Source organism: Lethenteron reissneri, chromosome 8 (genome assembly GCF_015708825.2).
Source record: "Lethenteron reissneri isolate LAM-NWPU_2019-01 chromosome 8, ASM1570882v1, whole genome shotgun sequence".
In the NCBI taxonomy this organism is placed as follows: Eukaryota; Metazoa; Chordata; class Hyperoartia; order Petromyzontiformes; family Petromyzontidae; genus Lethenteron; species Lethenteron reissneri.
The window spans coordinates 1,574,874-1,591,696 of record NC_083786.1 but is presented as its reverse complement, the minus strand read 5'-3'; the positions used below and the strand labels follow the sequence as shown (position 1 = coordinate 1,591,696).

Below are 16,823 nucleotides of genomic sequence, written 5' to 3'. Positions count from 1 at the left end.
CGCGGACGCACTGTCCAGGTTGCCGCAACAATCCCCTTGTGCGTGTGCGTCGGGGACGCATAGGTGTGGACCGGCTCAGCCCCCCCCTCAACCTGTCGCGCGGGCAGTGGATGTTCTCGAACCTCCGCTTACACCGGGACCGGTTGAAGGGGGACCGGCTGACGGGATTTTGCGTCTTCCAAGGTCTGTGTGGATTCGGGAGCAAATGTTGGACGATTCTTTGGTGTCGTTACGGAAACGAACGGAGAAGGCGGGTAAGGAAGTCGGTGCGGGTGGTAATTCGGAAACTGCTCTCCGAGATGGGTTACTGATGTGGAGGGAAGGGATACAGGAACACTGGCGTCTCGTTGTGCCTGCGTCATTGCGCTATGAGTTGATTAGATCTTTGCACTGTGACACACTTTTACACCTGGGGGTGCAGAAAACCCTATTGACGCTGCAACGAGACTATTATTGGCACGGCATGACGACGGATGTCGTCGGTCACGTTCGCGCGTGTCCCGATTGTGCCCGCCGTAAGCCGCCTAAACATCCATATGTTCCGCCGATACAATCGATTAAAGTATCTCGGGTTAATGAGTTGGTGGCGTTAGATATTTTGGGACCCTTTCCGCCATCAGCTAAAGGGAATAAGTATTTACTGGTGGGGGTGGAGTACCTCTCTCGCTGGCCGATGGCCTGGCCCTTGCCTGACCAGTCAGCGGCGTCTATCACGGAAGCCTTTCTATTTGGGTATGTAATGGACAAAGGGGCTCCGGAGAGGCTCCTTACGGATCAGGGACGTAACTTTTCGTCTAAATTGTTGGGGGAGGTGTGTGCGGCTCTTGGAACTAAAAAGATACGGACGTCCCCCTACCACCCGCAAACGGATGGTATGGTGGAACGGTTGAATCGGACTCTGTCCGCCATGCTGTGCCATACAGTCGGGGAAAACCAATCTGATTGGGATTTGCATATCCCTGGGGTGCTTTCGGCGTATCGCATGACGCCGCACGCGGCTACTGGATACTCGCCGTTTTTCCTTATGTACGGCCGTGAGAACGTGCCGCCGATTCATGACCAGTTGGGAACCGGTGCGAGGGGGCCTGTTAAGCCTCTTCCTGAGTATATTAAGGACAACGTTCGGCGTGTCGCTGAGGCGAGGGAAAATGCCCGCATGGCTACTGCCAAGGCTCAGGCCAGGAATGAGCAGTGTGCCCGACGTTCAAAGGGGGAGTGTCCCTGGAAAAAGGGGGACCTGGCCTGGCTTCATTGCCCACAGGTGCGGCCAGGTACATCTCCTAAATTACATCGACCTTGGCAGGGTCCGGTCCGCCTCATTGAGGTTCCCAACCCACAGTCGGCGCGTGTTCAGGTTGGTGCACGGCGTTGGTTCGTGCACACGTCCCGGTTGAAGCCATACATTGCCCCACGGCCGGATGCGTCATCTCCCCAAGTTGCCTTGCCGGGGTCTGTTGCTGCCGACTCGCCCTTGCCTGTGTCTGCTGACCTTGCGAGAGCGCCTGTCGTACCCTTCACAGACAAGCCGGCCGTGACAGCGCAGGGAGGAGGACCTTCCGCTTGTGGGACGCCGACCGGAGCCGCAGAACCCACGGGACCTGCAGCTCTTCCTATCCCTCCGCGGACGCGAGTACGGGATGTTTCTGGACGCGAGCGGGACAGTGGCGGGCCTCCAATGGCGACGGAAGAACTTGCGCCCGTCGCCCCTAAAACCCTTCCACGTTCCCGCTCGGCGGGTGGGCCGCCGACCGTCCGGGACGGCCCGGCTACCCGTACTCGCTCGAAATCCCTCACGTTTCGTTAGATTGTGTTGTGTTGTGTTATTGTTATAATGTTCTTCAATGCTTCGTGTCTTTTTGCGTGTTGGCCCTTTACACCCGCATTGCTTTTCAGGTTGCAATTCAGCCGAGGTCGGCTGGATTTTCTTTAGGGGGGAGGGTGATGTAATGCGGTTGTAAACGGCCCTTCTGAGGTGCCGTCAGGGGGGGAGGAGTTAGGTCACGTGGGGGGAGAGGGGTTGAGTATAGAAGGAGGGGAACCGGAAGAGCAGGGGGAGTGACTGGGAGCCAGGAACAGAGGAAGGCCACGTAGGGCGAAGCGGGGTGTGGCGAGATCGCCACGAACACGGGGGGAGCGAGGATCGGCACCGTTGGCCAGCGGTGACCGACCCGAAGCAGCGAGGAGGCTGCAGTCAGCAGCGGGGCTGCACAGAGAGAGTGGGCAGCGGGTCTGCATACAGTGACAGCCAGAGGGTCTGCACATAGGGGTAGCAGCAAGTCTGCAGGGAGGAGGTTACAGTAGATGAAGCAGAGAGTCAGAGGGGTGAGGAAGCTATAATAGCAGTGAATAGCCGGGGGCTACAAATACAGGAGTTATAACAGAGTGCCGTGTGGGTAAAGACGTGAACCTGAATAAAGACACGAAGACAGAAAGAAGTGTTCGAGTCCTTTTTATTACACAGGTAAGAAACTCAGGAGACCAGGATCAAGTCGCACTTGCAAAAGTCTCCAAAGTTACAAAAAGCAAACTACTTATTTTTGGTCCTTTCGCTAAAGTCACGTACTGTAGATAGAAAACAAAAATCAAAAGCAAAAAACCCATAACGTTTCGATCGCAACACAAGCGTTGTTCACCTGAAGAAGGTAAAGTCACGTAGATAGGTAAAGAACGCTTGTGTTGCGATCGAAACTTAGTGGGTTTTTTGCTTTAAAAATTTCTACGCGCTTTTATTTAATTCACTCTGTCTGTTGTTGTTGTCGTATCCTCAAATCTTGTAACTCAATTGTAACCCACTTCCCAATGTGGTATCGGCTGCAAACTTCGTATACTTATGTCTTACTAATGACAATACTATATTCTATCATAAAAAATATATATTTTTAAACAATCTTATTACACGCTTTCTATTAACTCACTCTGTTGTTGTCGAATCCTCAAATCCTGTAACTCAATTTTAACCCACTTCCCAATTAGGTATCAACTGCAAACTTGGTATACTTATGTCATACTGATGACAATACTATATTCTATTATTAAAAATTAAAAAATGTTTAAACCATCTTTTTTATATGTTATGTTTCGCCTTGGGTCTAATTGTCCACGCTCAACTGACGTTGGCTGTAAATCACCACGGTCCCTTACGTTATGGCAAGCCTCGGGGCCACTTCCTGGAACCGTGCAGTTCTGCCATTACTCGTATGGTACATTTCATTAAAGCGTGTTTAGAAAAGAAGTATTTTTAAATATTACTTATTGTTTTCTATTTACGTGACTTTACCGAAAGAACTAAGAATATGAATTCCTGCAGTCACGAAAGTTTTAAGTCTAAAGCAAACGACTCTTAAATGTTAACGTGCGGCTTGCCCACAAGGAGTCTACCACAGTGCTTCTCAACCTCTTTCGTTCCACCGCACACTTCAGAGCTTGCTTTGTCTTCACACCACACCGAACCGACAATTCACCATGGAGCCTGGATGGGCCCCCCAACTGCGCACGCCCGACCGAAGGAGTTCAGAGGGCCGGATGTGGTGGCTGACGGCTGTCTGCTACACTGCGCTGCGGCCAAAATGGAGAGTTCAGTTCATTTTATTTCAGTTCATTTATTTGGTATAGCCCTGTGAGCCATTCGGCTCTTGAATCGGATGCAACCGCAACAAACTAAAATATGAACAAGAAAACATCTTAAAGTGACTACACGCAACAGAAAAATCCAGGAAAAAACAGCAAAATCTTCCAGAAAAAGCACCGTATATCAATGCTGTTTGCAAAAATCCCAGTGGGATACAGTTATCGGTCTAACTCTGTACTATAACAAACAAATATGGCTAAACCAGAACCTTTTCGAAATCACCAAAATAAAGCTATAAAAACAATGTAACAACAGTGATCATAGGAACTGTGATTCCAATTGAACAATAAACGATCTACATAACATGTACGACCAAACTTTGCAGCCATAGCATCATGAGATGCGTATTACGACTAACGAAGGCGGCGTCTTTGCATAGATAGGCAGTACCTTGCACACCACTGGGTTGCAAAAACGTCGTCTTCCTCATTTTCCTGTAAAATGTCCACACCAATCTGAGGGGAGGTGGCAGGAGATGTCGGCTGTGATCGGCCACTGAACGGCATGGAGGGTGGGGGGTGGAGAGAGTTCGTCGGTTCTAGCTCGTGAATGGCGAGGTTCCCTTCCTTCCCTGTGATTCGAAAAAACCGCGGCACACCCTGGGACTTGAGTGGACCGTGGCTCACACTGGTTGTGGTGCGCCAGACCGAGCACCACGGTGCCGTACCAGCTCCTCCGGACGCCACGCCGCTCGTCAATGAACGCAATGACCGACATTGGGGATGCCTTCGCCCGATAGCGGATATTGACAAGGGGCTGTATATCAGTGTCATTCACCCACCAAGGATAAATAAATTCAAATGTGAGCGCGAATCGCTTAACTATGGTACGGTTCAGGTGTTCATTGCAATCCATTATTCCCTGCTCACCCTGCATATTCAGTGTCTATGGCCTAATCACCCAGAATATACCAAAAACTCGTCAGATGTCAGAATCTACGCAGGGGTTGAGGCCTGGAGAGTGAATGGATATGAGTCCACCATGCATATAACAGGTGTTATAGGCTCAGGACAGGGGCCGTGGTGAATGGAACTGGGTGGTGTAGCAAAATGCACTGTTGTACTGTGCTTGTATGCTCCACACCTACAACAGCCCGCGTTGACCAGCCTGGTGAAGTATACTACAAGATGGGACCATTCTTGCCAGTATCAAAGTATACACACGAACTTGTGGTGAACGTGCAAACAAAAACATGCTCTGGTAATATATGGATGCTGTCTATGGTGTAGGCCAATCAGTTTAAAAGACAATGCAAGTATGGTTACAAAACAGCTACAAACCCCTCATTCACCAGTGGTTTGTACATGTTCATGTGCACTCACTGGAATCACGATGACACGTAGGAGTAATAACGGAGCTTATTCAAATCTAAATGTTATAATCATCAGCCATGATAAATATACTGCTGTATGAAGACCTGAAGCCACCACCATCTCAAGCATTAATCTGCATGCTTTACATTTTTTGTAAAAAAAAACAACAACCGTGTTTCGTCATTAATAAACATCTTTCAGAACCTTATGTCATAGCAGCAGGTAGCAGCTATTTTTTGTGGCAGTTCAAGAAACACCGCTTAATGCTCTGGGCAGAATTTCGACGAAATATTTTGTTTGTTTCATGGTTTGCGTCTTGCTACAAGCACGGCCTGGAGTCTTGAGTGGATGTCAGGGGCATGATGAACGACACACGAACCAAGACATTTGTTCCTCCTCCTCTGCTCCCTCCCTCCCTTTCTGTCCCAGTACTTCAGAGATCGGCTCAAAAGTGTGCAGAACGAGAGCAGCATCAACGGAAGCCTCGTCAACAACGGGAGCGTCGCCGCAAACGGCACCCAACAGGCGCAGGGGACGGACAGCGTCCTCGCGAAATGCTACGACGGGACCATGGCACTCGTGTCCACGGTGGCCATCCTCATCGCCTCCGTCCTCACCACCCTCGTGCAATCGACGTGAGCCGATTGGCACCGCGTGGACCCCGCACACGCCTGTGCCAGCCTGCGGCCACGTGCCCGCCCAGTAGTGGAGCGTGGCAGCCGTGGACACGGCCTTTTTTATGTTTAAGTTTGTTATCCTTGCCCCACGCACAATCTTTGTCTCGGCCTCGCTGTGCGCTGCGTTGCACCGCTAGCTGAGTAGATAACCTCGCGTGCAATAAACCCTAAGAGCCAGGGTGAACATCCGACTCCAAACGTCATTTATTGATTTTAACGAGGTACAACTGGTAAGAAAACAGCACAGATACAGCATCTGTTAATACCCGGAAACACCAACACAATGGATGAACACCACAGCATCGTAACATTGTCTTAGATAACATGCTTCTAAACAATAGATCCTGGAGGGGGCAGGCACCTACATTACCACTGAATAGCTATACAAGAGCGTAAGCTGCTGTTACATAAAGGCACATCGTGTATTCATCACCCTGAACCCCAAATGTACAGTATTACACATAACACTAAATTGTGGATGAGATATTTCGTCATCCTTGCTCTCATGATCGCAATATAGTTACTTGGGTACAAGTTTGACTCGACTTATTAAATTACAAGTAACATTCACAATAAGGAAAGTTGCAGGCTTCGTTGTTAACTAGGCCTCGTATTTATCATAACAATTTAACAGCATTATAATGGCATTTACATCATTATAACGGTCATTATAACATTATAACAGCATTGCCAATATTATAAGAACATAAACGAACTTACAGACAATGCTTCTTGAAGCCCCACAATGGACAATTGCGGCTGGCTTCACTGGGACGCGATGTGTGCCGCCATTTTGAATTATGTGTGTAATGGCCGATGCCCGCGTGGTTGAGCAGGAATCTTAAATCGCAACTTCCTGGTCACGTGACCAAAATTAGCATCAAAAACAGGAAATTACTGTGTACATACGCCCCCCCCCCCCCCCATCTGCCGTGAGGCAAAACCCCTGCCGTGAGGCAGAACAATCTTCGATTAGCATGGTTGGCTAGTTCAACATACGTACACACTAGACTATACCCTACTATACACTATACTCTACAGTACACACACTACGCTATACACACTACACTACTAGACACTAGACCACGATACTAGCTTTAAAACGCATATCTTTAGATACTGCTTTTTGTGTTTAGTTTTCTGTCCTTCCCCTGCACCTCCGATTAGCGCGGTTGGCTAGGTAATGTGCGAAAGAAGTTCGACAAACATGCATATTTAAAGCTGCGACAGGCAACACTTACTAAAACTGTTTTTTATTCATTTTACCAGGTAAGGCCCACTGAGCTAGTAGCTCTTTTTCAGAAGCGACTTGGCCACAAATGATAGCTCAACCAAGTGGCTTATCATGTGGACATTTAGAGCAGTCAAATATTCTAAACACGTTTCTAAATGTGGAGGGGAAAATTGAAGGACCCGGAGAAAATTGCAAGCGATCACGGGGAGAGAGACATGCGAACTTCAAATATACAGAAGGCGTTAGGGTCGGGAACGAACACACGACCTCCTGCATAACAGGCGAGGTAGTTAACATCTCGCCACTGTGGCGCCCCAACAAATGTTGTGAAGGCATTTTTAATCTCGCCGATTTCATGAATGATTTATCTTGTTATGGTATTATACTGAATGGCGTTTCCCACATGCACTCCTTCATTCTGCTGTTCCCCTTTGCAGAGTGTCTGCCAGGGTACGCATTTTGATTGGCCTGAACGGAAACCTGGCCATGTTTGTGCTGACAGCGGTGCTGGTGTGGGTCAAGATGCTGTCCCCGCAAGATTTTTTCATCATCACCATAATAAGCGTGTTCATCATCAATAGTAGGTCCCATCGGGGAGCACACGCCCGCAGCTGCAATAGTGGTTGCTATTCGTTACTATTTTTTTTTGCACAGCAATTTTTGTATTATTGTAGATTGACCTCCAGACATGTCCCAAGTTCATCAGCTCATGTTTATTGCTCGCTAAGTATCACGGGATGGCAACATCCACAAGCGTTTTATGCCATTGCTACTTATACTGGAGCGAGTCATGCCACAGAATCGCTTTTCATTGCATTCTTATAGTTTTACACGTGAACAATGGAACAGTATATTTAATTGCAGAGATAAGCGTAATGACAATGTTACACGTCTGGAACGCATAATGGTCTACAAGCATGAACTCGGGAGATACATCAATTTAGTAGAGTGGGTTTCTGTGCACAGCTCATTTCTTAAATGTATCTGGGGTTTACCAGCGTGCACTTCTGCTCGGAGGCCAACGCTTTAAAATTTAGTTTAGTCTCTTTTACATTTCTATTCATCGATCGGTCGCTGGCAGGTTGCTGAGGAAAGGGTCCGATCCAATCAGCAGTAATATAATTGGGCAGATGGTCTGCCACCCGTTCCTAGGCTACAGCAAAGCACTTTCATCTTAACTACGGCAATAATCCGGGAATCTCCCCAAAAGTCCAACTGACGATTCAAAACCAAAAGCCAGCATCTCCCGCGTGATGCTCAAAATATCTGCACGGTAAAAAAAAAGAAGCAATCTCGAAATAGCTTTTTTTTCTCACAGAGAATTCAGTTGATAGGTGACGCTCTGGGAGGAATTTTTTTGCGGCCTGCGCGAGCCAAATTTTACAGCCTTCGAAATCAGCAAACAATACAAACAATACAACAACGCGACGTTCTCAAGACTCTAAAAGCTAAAAAGAGCGATTGGCTGAAGTGGAAACAACAATCGAGTCAGGTGCAATTCTATTTTGAGGAGCGGAATGGAAAACGGCAGGTGCGAGAAAAATGTTGCGTTGACATTTTCAAACTTTACAATTGGCAAACCTGTCACAGAGCTGCCGCAACAACGTATGTGTGTACGTATGTTGAACTTCTTCCGCACCATACATAGCCAACCGTGCTAATCGGAGGTGCGGAGGAAGGAATCGGAGGTGCGTGAGAATTAATGGTTTCTATTTCATTAGCAAGTATATTCTCTGTAGGCAACAGCAGGAGTGAGGGAGATGTTTTTTTTTATTCCTATGTAGGACTCGTACAAGGGTTGTCTTTCTCTCTCTTTATTTTCCTCTTAGAGTCCACCTTCGCCGTGCCACCGCTCCGCGTCTCGGCGCGACCTCGCTCCGCTCCGCGTCGCTCTGCTGCGCCACCGCTCCGCGTCTCTCCGTGCCCTCACTCAGCTCCGCGTCGCTCTGCGTCTCTCTACCTCACTATCGCTATGCTTGTCATCTCTATGGTTTCTCCTACTCTGCATCCTTCCGATGCATGGCTACCCTGGTTGCTCACTGCGTTCTCGCTACCATTGTCTCTCCATGCTTCTCTCTACGCTTTACTCTACTCACACTGTCTCTCCACTCTACTATCACTTGCTCTGCGACTCCCTGGGCACCGTTGCTGCAGCTCCATCCACGACGCCAACTCGTACAGGACTCCCTTCTCTCCGTTGCGCTCTGGCTTATATCCCCACACCAATTAATCTCCTTAATTATCTCTACCCCCCCCCCCCCCCGCTTATCGCTCGCCCCCTGCCCCCCCGTGTCACGTGGCCTTGTTTTCGCCGCCGGAGCGACGCCCGCTAATGCCCAATTACCTTTTCAGCCAATCACTGGCCTGTGTCCTCCCGGCTACCCTGACACCTGTTTAAACTCTTAACGACCCACTTTGCCTAAAGCCACAACAACAACCATTACCTCACATCACCCCACTGTACTGTGCTTGCTCGCATAGCAACAGAGGCGGGGGATGCGTGGCGCGCTATCTCAAGCCCTACACCTATAATGTATATGGGTTTCTCCTTGAGGCAAACCTAGGCCCGTCAATGATATTCTACCTTTTTCTTAAATCAAAATGGTACTCATGTGTATACGTAGCCAACTGTTCTTATCAGAGGTGCTAAAACAGAGGCGTGCAGCAAATAATTAAAGTATGTGCCTATGAAGTTTTTGATCCGTATTAATCTACATTCGAGACATATCCCGCTGGTAAACTCGAAGATAAATGCACACGGTTTTGCCAGGGGATTTTGCAAAATAAGTTCAACGTACAGTACATGCATACATTTGTGTGCAGCAATGATGCAGTGGTTTGTGCCATAGGCAACATTCGTGATAAATGGTCGCTGAGCTTGTCCTGGGTAGAGGCCGACCGAAATTCGGTTTCGGTTTTGGCCCCGACTGTTGTTTCTTAACTACAACATTCATTTGTTTGGATATAATTACTAAGTAACACCTAAAGATTTGATATTTAGCGACTCTTACTGCAGGCTCTGAATGAGTAGTTCTAGATTTCTTTTTAATTAAAGTAGCATTGCATCATGACATATTTCATAAATTTTGTCTTCGGTAACTTCGGTTATATACCTTTCTGTTTCGGTCACGGTCGAAAGTGAAGTTAAACTTTCGGTTTTGGCTTCGGTTTTGGCCGAAAGTAACATTTTTACTTTCGGTCCGGTTTCGGTTTCGGCCGAAACCAGAAATTTAGTTTCGGTCGGCCTCTAGTCCTGGGCCCCGTCTAGATGGACTCAGCCTTGATTGAATACCTGGTGGTGTGTGTCGTGTACCGACATCGACACTAGGAACACCTCGGCGTCCGTTTGGTGATGTTGCCCTTTCATGTGCCCCGCACCTCCGATTAGCACGGTTGGCTACGTACGGCGCAAAAAAAGTTCAACATACATTGTTTAGGTTGTTGTCCTTCCCCCGCACCTCCGATTAGCATGGTTGGCTACGTACGGTGCGAAAGAAGCTCAATGAACACAAATCATACACAGGCCACGACAGCTGCTCACACTGTCTCCAAATGTCTCCACAGATAATAGCGAACCCTATGTGTTTCGTGCGTGTACGTGTGCACAGTGTTTGGTACGGTGTTTGAGGCCAGCCTGTTCGGCCTGGCGGGTCAGTTCCCCACCAGCTACACGATGGCCCTGATGAGCGGCATTGGCGTATCCGGAATGTTCACGGCCCTGGCCATGATCTTCACTCTCCTCGGTAACAAATGTCGGACGCACGACATCACAGCGGCATTGGGAAGGGGTCCAAGCCAAAACTGGGACGCGTTGGCCAGGGACGGTGGGTGGAGGGTGTGGGTGGAGAATACAACGTCAACTGTGAAACGCGCTGCTTTCTCTCTATCCTGCAGGCAGCAGCGACAACAGCTCGGTGGCGTTCTGGTATTTCGTGACGGCCTGCATCATAACCGTGATCACCATCTTGTGCTATTTGTCGCTCTCCCGCCTGGTGGGCCCCACCGCAGCACCGCACGTGGCACCGCCGCCATCGCCGCCACACGAGAAACACCGCACGCCACATCGATCCTCCACACAGCCGCGTAGATGACCGCTAGTCAGCAAGGACCCATCACGGCTAGCGTGGCACATGGGAGGTGGAATATGAGGATCCGTGCCTCCTTTGTCTCCCGACCGGTGGTGGCAGTGGTGATGATGTTGATCATATTTTCGATTGGGATTATACGGCAGCAATAGTCGCTCCCTACTGGCAGACGAACGCCGCTCGCAGTCCAGGTGCTGTCCGTTTGTGCCGGCACAGGGACAGCTGTCATCGGGGGTGCACTTCGAATGGTTTGAGATGTCACGTGAAGCACTTTTGAGTTGCTAAGGCATTCTTAGAGCTGTGTAAATTAAAATAAGATGATTATCACATCGCCATCAATCATCAGCCTGTATTTTGACGTATTGACAGCACACCGGTGCAGCATAACACACCGGTCCTTATAAAACAGTAAAAAAATAATCTAAGTTTGAATCAGAAAATCTGTCGCCAAGTTTAATGCGATTCGAAGGTTTATTCAGTCTATTGAGACTTTCTCAAGAAGGTCAATATTGACCGTTGATTTGGGTCTGTTGAATCCAGGAACCGTCTGACCAGGTCTAGAGCACGAGGTGTCAAATCTTTCCTTTGGAAGACGGAGCGAGCCAATCGTCATCGGGCTGGGTGGTGCTATATGGCAACAGACTGTGCAGCTTCGTGTTCAGCCGCGCATAACATTTGTCTTCCGACTGCTTCGACATCACGAGAGCTGGTTTTGACCACACCACCCGCAAGATTTTCTGACCGAGTTTGCGGATCGCGGGAAATGAAATAATTATTGCAAAAAATAATAGTTTTTTTATACCGCCGCATTCCTGTCATTGCCGCATCGATTCATGAACTCGAAGCTGCATCTAGTGTGAGCAGTCTGCCTCTGCTCCTGTGTTACATTTGTGGTATCAATTCAATTACCATCTTTTTTCCCCAGTCAATGGCCATTATCTTAGACCGCCGTTATTCTAGGTTCAATTAAATCAGTGCTACTTGTGGGAAGTAATAGGCGGTTGTTGCACAGAAACACTTGTCTCCTACCACTCAGGGCTATATCAAATGGAGATGCTTACCGACCAACAACTTTTTTGTACATGCACACCAATTGCTACTGCCCTTGAAATGTTTGAACACAATGGCAGTTGTACTCTACACGCATACAGATGCGGCAGCGTTAAGACAGGTGAATGGGGCTACCTTGTCTCTATGTTTCACCACTTGCGTTGATCGCCAAATGTCCCACTGCTCTTTTTCAGAGGTTCTACATTTACTACTTGATGGAAGACACCAAAGTCCAAATCAAGGAAAACGTCAGTAGCACCGAAGGTAGTAGTATGTCATTGGGCTGTTCTCTGTTTGAAGAACCTCTTTTTTTCTCTCAATCCGCTCAATATCTCTGGCGTGTAACATTTTCAAACTCAAACTTGATTTGATTTATTTTATACTTACGTGACTTTACCGAAAGAACCAAAGAGTATCTTTTCAAACTCTCCCGTTCAAGCCACGATGTTACAAACAGACGCATTCTGTGCGTTCTTTTGACAGCAGGAAAGACGGATGATTAAGCTGCTTGAAGAATGCCCCTCGTAGAAGAGAGATTGCTGAAATGAGTACAACGAAGAAAGCGGAGCTACTTTGTACACATTCCATCAGCCGCAGGTTGCATGGGATGTGCTTGGTGCTATGTGCATGATAGGATGTGAATTTTGGGACGTGCATGATGTGATGTGAATGATGGGATGTGCATGATGGGATGTGAATGTTGAGATGTGAATGATTGGACGTGCATGATGGGACATGCATGATGGTATACGTATAATGGGATGTGAATAATGGGCTGTGTGTTGCCTGAAAAGGAAAAATGCTTTGGGCAATGACCATTCTTCATTTCACATAAAATCACGAAATTATTTGTCTTATTTAGTACACAGAGAGACACATACGGGAACGAGGCATCATGTCCACTTATTCACCACCACGATGGTCAACAATTATTTTACGTTCTGCCCTACTTTGGACGAATCAAGAGGAGAGGCAGCGGTAACTTATACAATACAATTATATAATAGTTGTAATGGAAAAACTAATTGGGGAAGGCCATGAACAAGGTAGGAAGCCAGCATAAGAGAGAAGATAGAAATAAATGCAGCAGCAGTAGGATTGGCACAAGGATTGGCACAATAGCAGAGGCAGTGGAGGTGCTCATTGTCGAAGCCACGAATCTCTATATGGCATCTGCTAAACCAGGGTTTGTCAAACTGCATCTCAATAGCTGCATGCGGCCCTTTAAACGCTGCATTGAGGCTCTTTAAATATTGAAGTTTTTTTTCTACCGAAGTCGTAAAAAATGGCCCTTGTTGTTATTTTGGTTGCCGACCCCTGACCATAGGAGTCCAGTTTACGATGGGAGTCCAGTTTACCTACAGGCTTCTTGGAAGCCAGGAGTGTGAATGAGAGCATACTAGGTCCTTAAGCCAAGATAAGACCTGGTACATGTGTAACGGGTTCCGGAGACACTTGTAGAGGTAACTTCTTTATTACAACACAACACTCCAACAGTCCTGATACTCTGTCACAGCCTAGGTACACAGCCTAGGTACACAGCCTAGATACTCTACTCTGGCTACGCTCTAGAACTCGCCCTCACAAGGTCGTAGAGTCAGGAGTTCCAGAGTCCCAGCGCTGGCTCTCACAGCATCCCAGGGTCTTCAGATGGCTGGTCGTGGGTCTTGGGTCTTGAGTTACAACTGGGCCCGATCGTCCAGGGAGCTCCGCTTATATGCCCAGTCCCCAACGAGGGGTGGGGCCGTGTGCGCCCCCAGATATCCCACAGAGCACACACAGCCCCCCCCCTTTGGCGGCGCCAAGGGGATTAAGCGCCTGGGAACTCAACGCCTGACGCCAAGGGGCTTAAGCGTCTGACCCGCCTGAGAACCCACGCCTGGCGCCAAGGGGATTAAGCGTCTGGACTCGCCTGGGATCCCAGAGCCCCCAGCAGCCCCTCCCTTCTTATGTCACTACATTACCCCCCTCTACGTAGCCTCCAGCCGTCCCGGCTGTCAATAATTAGAAAGTTTAAATTAACGAAAGGGAGAGAGAGAAAAAAATACGCGAGCCTCAACAGGAAAAGAAAAGAGAACAAGAAAACAACCATGGCGAAGACCAACATGTCGAGCATCCCTCTACACACACTTATCCGGACGTCTGTCTACGTCCCGGGTCTAGAAGTCGTACTTCAGGGCCGACCCATGTACTGGGCAAAGAAGTCGCACTTCAGGGCTGCTCCAGTATCTACATTTTTAAATATATATATAAAATTTACATGACACAACCAAAATAAATCTGCCTGCTCCTGTCCATAAATGGTGGCCGCACACGCGAACCGCATCTCCAAGGCATCCCGTGCTTGCGTCCCAGCAGCCCTCAATGAGGACCACCACCGACATTACATGTCAACCGTTTGCACCCCCCGCCTTTCCAACGTGGCGTCTCCATCCTAAAACCGCGCACGTCGACCATATCGGGGGGGACTTCAACCCAGTCTCTCTCCAAGACTCGCATCGCAGCATATAGCTGTACCGACCGATCTGAGACCCAATCTCTCTCCAAGACTCGCATCGCAGCATATAGCTGTACCGACCGATCTGAGACCCAATCTCTCTCCAAGACTCGCATCGCAGCATATAGCTGTACCGACCGATCTGAGACCCAACCTCTCTCCAAGACTCGCATCGCAGCATATAGCTGTACCGACCGATCTGAGACCCAACCTCTCTCCAAGACTCGCATCGCAGCATATAGCTGTACCGACCGATCTGAGACGACCCATTGTTCACTCCCTGCACAACATGCACCCTAACAACTGAGGGATACAGTCCCAACGTAACGGGACAACTACACCTGAACACCACGAATCTCCAGCCCACTGTTTCAACGCGCCTCGGAGTGTTTCAATCTCCGGGCCGTCAGGGCGAGCCTACTGCTCCAGACGTACCACGGAGAGTCTCAACCTCCGGGCCGTCAGGTCAAGCCGTCAGCTATTCCATGACGGGACCACACTCTCCGAGCCCTGTGAGCGCACAGCCCACTAGGCTAGACATGCCACGGAGTGTTTCAATCTACGGGCTGTCAGGTCAAGCCGTCAGCCATAGCATGACGGGACCACACTCTCCGAGCCATGTGAGCACACAGCCCACTAGGCTAGACATGCCACGGAGTGTCTATCTCCGGGCTGTCAGGTCAAGCCGTCAGCCATAGCATGACGGGACCACAACTCTCGTGTTAGACACGCAACACCCGCTGGGCCATTGTCACCATCTGAAGATAAATGCCCCATGCAGTATATACATCGTTAACAATGACAGCACAAGCTATACATTAACAATCACGAACAAAGCTCAATACAAACCATACATTGTTAACAATCACAAGCAAAGTTTCGCACACACATTGACAACACTCACGAGCGAAGCTCCACACAGTTTACCCAACAACAGTCACGACTCCCCGACGACAACGAAGAAAATGTCAACAAAAAAATCATTAATCCGGAACGTGTAAAATGTACGAAGTGTCAGGGGCCTGGTCTCCCGACCTCCAACCTTTGGCCAGAGCAGCAAAGGCGGCGACCTGCGTGTCGGTCCATGTGCCGGCCCCGGCGCTGGTTACAGTAAGAATGGCGCCCTCACTGTCCGGTCGCAGCGCTGACGACGCGGTGTGCTAGGTTGAAGCCAGCTGTCACCCGGCAGTGAAGGTCGCAGCGCTGATGACGCGGCGTTGCTAGGTCGCAAACAACTGTCACCCGGCGGTGAGGGACGCAGCGCTGATGACGCGGCGTTGCTAGGTCGCAAACAGCTGTCACCCGGCGGTGAGGGACGCAGCGCTGATGACGCGGCGTTGCTAGGTCGCAAACAGCTGTCACCCGGCGGTGAGGGACGCAGCGCTGATGACGCGGCGTCGTTGGGTAGGCCCACGCTGGGCCCGGAAGTGACGTCGCTCCCAGCGGTCATTGCTCCCCCGGCAGAAGTGACAACACACCCGGATGTATTTGCGGCGGGAACGGCCGCCATCTTTGTGTGGGAGCCGGCGGAATGGCGCGGCCGCTGCGCCGCCTCTCTCCCTCCTGCCTCCGCCTGTGAGCGACGCATGTCGTCCAGGATGGAGACAGTGGCGTGGAGCAGCTCGGTGAGGCGAAGCAGCGTTTCCTCCATTGCTGCTCCCGACGCTGGAGGCGGATCGGCAGGTGTGGTGGACGACTGCTCAGCCGGCGGTGCAGCGTCGTTGTCGGCCCGAGTTGGCTGCCCCGTCGCCGCTTGCTCTTCAACATCGCCGTCAGGACTGAAGGTACGTGGCTCACTTCTTGTCTCCATTGCCACTTCTGACGCCAAATGTAACGGGTTCCGGAGACACTTGTAGAGGTAACTTCTTTATTACAACACAACACTCCAACAGTCCTGATACTCTGTCACAGCCTAGGTACACAGCCTAGGTACACAGCCTAGATACTCTACTCTGGCTACGCTCTAGGAACTCGCCCTCACAAGGTCGTAGAGTCGGGAGTTCCAGAGTCCCAGCGCTGGCTCTCACAGCATCCCAGGATCTTCAGATGGCTGGTCGTGGGTCTTGGGTCTTGAGTTACAACTGGGCCCGATCGTCCAGGGAGCTCCGCTTATATGCCCAGTCCCCAACGAGGGGTGGGGCCGTGTGCACCCCCAGATATCCCACAGAGCACACACAGCCCCCCCCTTTGGCGGCGCCAAGGGGATTAAGCGCCTGGGAACTCAACGCTTGACGCCAAGGGGCTTAAGCGTCTGACCCGCCTGAGAACCCACGCCTGGCGCCAAGGGGATTAAGCGTCTGGACTCGCCTGGGATCCCAGAGCCCCCAGCAGCCCCTCCC

The 16,823-nt window shown here is 49.8% G+C and overlaps 2 protein-coding genes across 2 annotated transcripts in view; both read left to right on the top strand.

The window, feature by feature from the left end:
- Window positions 1–16,823, top strand: part of LOC133359663 (protein S100-A1-like) — a 450,535-nt gene that overhangs the window by 80,157 nt on the left and 353,555 nt on the right. The window lies entirely within an intron of this gene.
- Window positions 1–16,823, top strand: part of LOC133361686 (equilibrative nucleoside transporter 1-like) — a 37,104-nt gene that overhangs the window by 7,976 nt on the left and 12,305 nt on the right. Inside the window, exons 3-5 of the mRNA XM_061580677.1 lie at window positions 5,371–5,576; window positions 7,290–7,432; window positions 10,461–10,868. Of these exons, the coding sequence (XP_061436661.1) occupies window positions 5,371–5,576; window positions 7,290–7,432; window positions 10,461–10,868 (757 nt within the window). The remainder of the gene's footprint in view (window positions 1–5,370; window positions 5,577–7,289; window positions 7,433–10,460; window positions 10,869–16,823) is intronic.